This window comes from Camellia sinensis, chromosome 6 (genome assembly GCF_055761805.1).
Source record: "Camellia sinensis isolate YWXY chromosome 6, ASM5576180v1, whole genome shotgun sequence".
Taxonomy (NCBI): Eukaryota; Viridiplantae; Streptophyta; class Magnoliopsida; order Ericales; family Theaceae; genus Camellia; species Camellia sinensis.
In genome coordinates this window covers 180507187-180514269 of record NC_138966.1, presented here as the reverse complement: position 1 = coordinate 180514269, position 7083 = coordinate 180507187, and the positions used below count along the sequence as shown (strand labels likewise).

Here is a 7083-nt window from a genome sequence, read left to right as displayed (position 1 = left end):
ATATCCCACATTCACAGATAAGCATATAAGCTATATCCACATTCCCAACAGATATGTATAACAACAATATCCCACATTCACAGATAAGCATATAAGTTGTATCCACACTTCACAAAGATAAGCATATTAGCTCTATCTTCACTTCTCTAGACAAGCATATGAGCTGTATCTACGGAGTTCATCCCCTATCTTCTCCCAATACTATCCGGTTTAGAGGTACATCTCCCATCTTCTCCTAAACCGCGGAGTACATCCTCCATCTCCTCCTCTACACATAACGTATACAAACACATTGGTTCTATATACAATCACTCAATACATACAGTTAATGTATTCTATCAACCGTCAAATTCCATGACACATTCCATTGATTAGTTTCCGTTTGCCTAATCATCATGCATTGTCTACAACAATCACGACTATCCTCCACCGATAGCCCAAAGCAGTTATTTCTAAACAGAAAATAAATGCACAAATGGATATTCAATCAACATTTCAATTCGGTGTGTGATAAACAATTTAACTACACCCTTTAACCCCATGCACTCCCAATCTCAACAATTCCATTTCATTTCCTCATTTCTCACAATTAATTACCCCAATTAATCAATCAATGTAATTAGGTCATTTTCCATAATTAACATTACAACCCTTAGATCCCATTTTCATCAATGATTCAACATTTATTCCATTCCTCTATATCAAACATGCATCTAGGTTTATTATAAATAAAACCCCAACTTTTGTAAAATAACACAAAAGCCCCAAACTTTCACAAAATTACCAAACCAACCCCAACATCTCGAAATACCAAAAGTTAAAGACAAAATCCATAGAGAGGAGTAAGATATCCCTACCTCAAATTCGGAGCCCCAAGGGAGAAGATGACAAAACCCAACGTGCTCCAAATCCTGAAATTTTCAGATTAAAATGTAGCCCTCGACGATCAACAACTTTTTTGTAAAGGCCAAAGATGAGCAAATCACTCCTACCAAATCAAAACCTAGAGAGAAGGTAGAGTTCTAGAGTGAGAGGCTCAACAATGGTGTTTTTGGAAAAGTAAGAGAGAGAAGAGAAAGTGAAAAACTGATTTGAAAAGTCAAAACTCGGAACTTAAACCTAGTCGCCCCGCTCAGGCGTCAAACACCCCGCTCGAGCATCACTCACAGACTCCCGCTCGAGCGTCAACAATCCCGCTCGAGCGGCGGATACACACTCCCAGAATTTTTATAGAACCAGGTCTCCGCTCGAGCTTCCAACTCCACGCTCGAGCGTCCAACCCTGCACAGGAAATACTTGATGGGTGCAATTCCCGCTCGAGCGCCAGAACCCCCGCTCGAGCGGACAAGTCAAAATCTGGGCAGCTAGTTTTGGTTTCTAAACTCAACCAACCTGTAACAAACCTGCCCAACACATCCTACAACTCAAATACGAAGTAAAAAAGGATGTAAACAAGATAATAATCAACTACCAACATCTACGGACACATGTCCGGATCACTGTACAACGAGGGTAAATCCGGGATCGCTATATCGTAGCTCGAAATTGGAGAGGCTCGAATGCCCTGAGTGCCAAAACGACGCCGTTTTGGCATTCTTTTTTCTCTTTTTTTTTTTAATGTTCTTTTTCCTTCTTCCTCCCTGGAACTGGTTTCAAAGAAAGAGAGAGAAACGGAGAGGCAAGAGGAAAAAAGGAGGAGGAAGAGAGGAGAAGAAAACAAAAGAGAGGGGGCCATGGACGAACCACTCCACAACCCAACCCGTACCATGTTCGCGAGGTAAGCAACTCAAAACGTGGTGGGTTTGATTTTGTTTTGATTTTGATTTTGAGTACGTGGGTTTGGTTTTGATTTTGAGATTGATTTTTTATTTTTATTTTGATTTTGGGTGTTGTGGTAGTGGAGCAGAAAATACAGAAGAAGAAGAAGAAGAAGAAGAAGAAGAAGAAAAAGAGAAGAAATAGAGGGATGGTGGAGCAGATCTGTGTATATATAGATCTAACCAGCACAAATCTTGTTTGATTTTTTTGATTTTTCCTTTCTTCTCTGTTCTATCTCTTTCCTCTCCTCTATCTCTTTTTTTTTATTCTAAGTTATGGAAGAAGAAGAAGAAGAAAAGAAAAAGGTGTCGTGGTTTTGGCACCTCGAGCCATTCGAGCCTCAATGAATTCAAGCTACCTAGCGGGACTGGGATAGTTTCTAATGCTGCTTGGTTAAAGTTTTCCAAAAATATTTTTCAAAAAATTCTACTTTCTTGTTTTTCGTATTTTTTTGTTTTTACTGAATTTTTTTAATATTTTAAGCAATTTTTTTTTTAATTTTTAGACATACCTAACATAAATATCCTTAAAAAGTAAAAAATTTGTGAAAAAACTTTCAAAAATTCACTAAATACCCAAAATATAAAAAAATATATATATATGAGAATTCAGTACATTTTTTTATATTTTTATGTATTTATTAATTTTTTAAAATATTTTTGCACAATTTTTTTATTTTTTAGATACATCTAAGTAAGATGTATCTAAAAAAGTAAAAAAAATATTTAAAATTTTAAAAATATTCACTAAAAACAAAAAAATACCAAAATCAAAAAACTTAGATTGCGTTTGGTAGAGCTTTCTAAATATGATTTGAGAGTAGGAGTTGTATTTTGAGTTTGTGAGTTTTGGAATTATGATTTAAGTGTGAAAAATTTGTTTGGTAAAAGAGTTTTAAAAAGAGTTTTGAATTGAGTGGGAAATTTTTGATGTGACATATGATATTTGATACAAAAACTAACAACTCATAACCAAACATACAACTCAAAATTCTATTAAAGCACATAAAAAAAATTTTAAAAATTGAAAAATATTTTTTTCGAATATATAAAAATTAACATATGTCAATCGCAAAAAAAATAAAATAAAAAATAAATAAAAATTGTACTGTTTCGGTCAACTGGTTAGGCCAAATTTAAAAAAAAAAATGAAAAACGCGCCCCACACAGAGTTTTTTGCAGAGTTTTGTAAATATTGTGGAAATGTGATTTGAGAATTCATTCCAAACATCATATTAGAATATGGGGATAAAATCAATGTTTGGAAATCGTTCCAAGCACATCCTTAGTTTTCAAAAAATTTAATCTAAAAAATTCAAACCAAACACACTGAATGGCTTTACTTTTCTTGTTATTTATAATGTTGATGAATTTGTCATCAGATCAACTCATGTGCTTAAAATAAAAATAAAAATAAAATCTTAAAAAATTTAAATAAATTATAAATACATTCTTTAAAATTTGATTAAATTATAGATTGTCCATTATAGCTTTGAAAATTACATTATGCCTTTTTCAAATTTCTAACTACATAATAAATAATTTATTTTATTAATAAATCATAAAATTAATTATTAATTTTTAATGATGTCGGAAATATATTTTAATTAATAAAATTAAATAATTTTATTATTGTATAAGGCAGTTGTTAGAAATTTTATTTTTATATTATTGCTATTAAATGAATAATTTTATTAGAAAAATATTTGTAATCTTTAAAATTATAAACTTAAGAAAAATGTTTGAGGGCCACAAAATCAGTGGCTCAAATGGCTCGAAACTGTCAAAACGACGCCGTTGTGGCTTGTTTTTCGCCCAAAACGACGTCGTTTTGACAGTTTCGAGCCATTCGAGCCACTGAATTTCAGGCCACCAACCATTGCTGATAAACTTAATTCGTATTTTAGGTAAATTTTAATAAATATTTTAAATAAAATTGAGTATTGTCTCCATTGTCTTTGTCTTTGTCATTGGCTTTGGCTTTTTCTCTCTCTTTTTCCCCTGTCAAACGTAGCAATAGCGAGAGCTTCTACAATCAAACGACTGTAACAAATTGATGAATTAATGATCAGAACGGTCAAGGGCTCACTTTCAACGTCTCGCTGTCTCAAAAAGAACAGTTTTTTAGTGAAGAAGATGCAAGAAATCTCCACTGCTGCTTTGATTTCCGGACGAAGATTATTAGCTCATAATTACCGCAAAGGTATCACTTTTCTTCCCTCTCTCAATTTCAACTTCAACTTCAGCCCATTGTTGTCAGCTGATAACAACAATATACTTCTGTTTCATTCCCAAATTTCAACTAACCCTAACCCTAATCCTAATCCTAATCCTCCCGATCTGAGTCAACTACGGAAATTACTGTCACAGAAATCCAAATTGGGTTTTGATAAGCTCGATGATGCTCTTTCTTTATTCCATCGGATGGTCCAAATGCAACCCCTGCCTCCGGTTATCCACTTCAATCAACTGTTAAGTGGTATTGCCAAAATGAAGCATTATTCCTCCGTTATTTCTTTGTTTAAAGAAATACGCTTGTTGGGTATTGCGGTTGATTTCTATACCGTGAATATCGTAATTAATTGCCTTTGCCACTTGAACAGTGTAGATTATGGGTTTTCTGTCTTAGGTAGCTTCTTCAAACTTGGTTTTGTACCATCTGTGTATACTTTCAGCACTCTAATGAATGGCTTCATTCTAGAAGACAAGACTGGCAAGGCCATGGAATTGTTCAATAAATTGGTGAAAGAGGGAGAAATCAAACCTAATGGAGTTATGTATGGTACTATTTTAAATGGGCTTTCCAAGACAGGAAATACTACAACTGCCATAGGGATTCTTAGGAGTATGCGAAAATGGAACTATAAGCCTGATGTTGTGATGTATAACATAATTATTGATGGTCTTTGCAAGGACAAAAATGTAGATGATGCTTTGAGCCTCTTAGTGGAAATGAACCAGCAGGATGTTACACCAGACTTGATCACTTACAACACTTTGATTCACGGATTATGTAATTTAGGCCGGTGGGAGGAAGCAACAAGAATGTTGAGAGACATGACAGGCAAGAATGTTTTTCCAGATGTTCTTACATTTAATACATTGATAAATGCATTCTGCAAGGAAGGGATGGCAAAAGAAGCAGAGAATGTTCTTGAATTCATGGTCCAAAGAGGTGTTGGTCCCAATGTAGTCACATACAATACACTCATGGATGGTTATTGCTTGCTAGGTCACATGGACAGAGCAATAGAAGTCTTTCATTCCATGGTGGATAAGGGCATTGAACCGAACATTCTTTGCTATAACATTTTGATCAATGGATATTGCAAAAATATGAAAATTGAAGAGGCCATGAATGTTTTCCGTGAAATGCCTCGTAAAGGATTGAAACCGACAATTGATACTTACAATACTATGTTGCAGGGATTGTTTGGGGTTGGTAGTTGTTCTACTGCTCAAGGACTTCTGAATGAGATGCAAGCTAATGGTCAGTCTCCAGATTATTATACTTATTGTGTCCTACTGGATGGATTATCCAAGAATGGCCGTATTGATGAAGCATTGTTGTTATTTCAAGAGCTGGAATGTAGTGGCATAAATCCTGGTATTACTATGCACAATATATTAATTGATAGATTGTGCAAAGATGGGAAGCTTGAGGTGGCAAGGAATCTATTTGGTAAGCTTGATTCTAAAGGTTTGCTGCCTGATGTTCGCACTTTTACTATGATGATAGGTGGATTTTGTGAACAGGGGCTATTGGGTGAGGCAAATGATTTACTTGTGGCGATGGAAGGGACGGGTTGTATGCCTAATCATGCAACTTACAATGTTATGGTCCGTGGATTCCTTAAAGCAAATGACTACACTGAAGCAAATATACTTGCAGAGAAAATGATTGGGAGGGGCTTTTCAGCAGATGCATCTACTTTGGTTACAGTAGTGGATCTACTCTCTGCTAAAGGTCAAGATCCTACTCTCTTTCATATGATTAAAAAATTGGTTCCCCGGGAAAACACTATAGGAATTTGTTAAGCTATCAACACCGATGCTATCTTTGGTAGTCATATGTCTGCTCAGAATTTGCTAGGTAAGTATTTAGTTTATTGTTTCTATCATTTTCAATTTTACACTATAATCATCTTAAGCATACATTGCCTATGATGAAGTGAAGGTTCAATTTACAATTTAATTGGAATATGATTCTTGTTGATTTGTTTTGGTAATATAAAAAAGGAATCAAAGATCATTTAAGGACGAGGAATTGATGGGTTCTACCTTGAAACAGTTGATGCTTGGTTGATTGCTTGCAAATGATGCTATTTACAATGTTATTGTCCACTGCCAAGGACAAAACTGAGGTAGAAGATGCTATATAATCATTCTTATGCACAATGAATTGGGGATTGAGATCATTTTGGCAGGATTCAAAAGTCAATTTGGGTACTTCTGTTGATTCATATGCAAACATGGAAGAAATTCTAAGATGTAATAGATTCTCAACAAAGTTTGAATTCATCTACCGCCAGACCTGCAGTTTTACAAAGGTTGAAGGTTACATGGAAATCATTGCGTTAATGGTTACAGAGACAAGTAAGTACTATTAGAAGGTGATAGTATTCAGTATTTAGCAACACAAAATTTTGTGCATAATGTGCTTCTTACCTTTGCCATACTTCTGTTTAATTGTTTGTGAAACAGAATTTAAAGGCAACTGATGCCATATACCATATCAGAAATGCAAGTTGTACTGCCATTTGTAGATTGCATTGTTTTTTTTTTTTTTTTTTTTTGATATTTGGGTGTCTGGGCCACATTTGTAGATTGCAATATTATAAATTTTAAAATGCTCTTTCTGTTTGTTCCTTTCTCTTTTTTCGTATGTCGTTCTGTTCTTTTGCCCTTAATTGATTCAAATCTCATGTTTTTACTTGTGATTGCAACTATGACAACAAATATCTAAGTTTGGTAAAGGTTTTTGGTAATTTGAGGATGAAAATTTAGCCGTTGATCTGTAAGCATAATGTGACAGTAGGGAAACATACTGTTTTTAGTTTGAGTTTCTGGATTTCTATTACAACAGGCTTTGAATTTGGATTGATGGGATTGACCTTTTGAATGTGATACCTTAAATTGGTTAGCAAGCATTACCGAGGTTCTAATTATGGACTTTTTATGTACTAATAAGTGATTCCGGGATCTATTGTGGCCACAAATGAGGTGCAACCTTAGCTCATTGCTCGTATCCATTGTCTATGGTGTC

General features: G+C 34.5%; 1 protein-coding gene across 3 annotated transcripts; it reads left to right on the top strand.

Annotated features, from left to right (window-relative positions):
- The first annotated feature begins 3777 nt into the window (after positions 1 to 3777).
- On the top strand, positions 3778 to 6686 carry LOC114293633 (uncharacterized). Of its 3 annotated transcripts, none has more exons than XR_014333591.1 (2): positions 3778 to 5910; positions 6109 to 6686. XR_014333591.1 is itself a non-coding variant. In XM_028237750.2 (2 exons), the coding sequence occupies exons 1-2, from the start codon at positions 3882 to 3884 to the stop codon at positions 6135 to 6137; spliced, it is 1932 nt and encodes a 643-aa protein (XP_028093551.2). In that variant the 5' UTR covers positions 3790 to 3881; the 3' UTR covers positions 6138 to 6686. The 3 variants fall into 3 exon arrangements, 1 of the variants encoding a protein (XP_028093551.2); XR_014333590.1 differs by having other exon boundaries at positions 3790 to 5910; positions 6057 to 6686; XM_028237750.2 differs by having other exon boundaries at positions 3790 to 5784.
- The last annotated feature ends 397 nt before the right edge of the window (positions 6687 to 7083 follow it).

What these genes read in the sequence shown, in the direction of transcription:
- LOC114293633 (XM_028237750.2), top strand. Translation starts at nt 3,882, where the DNA reads ATGATCAGAACGGTCAAGGGCTCACTTTCAACGTCTCGCTGTCTCAAA. An exon ending in GGATCTACTCTCTGCTAAAG is followed by an intron (nt 5,785 to 6,108) that starts GTCAAGATCCTA and finishes ACCTTGAAACAG; the next exon opens with TTGATGCTTGGTTGATTGCT.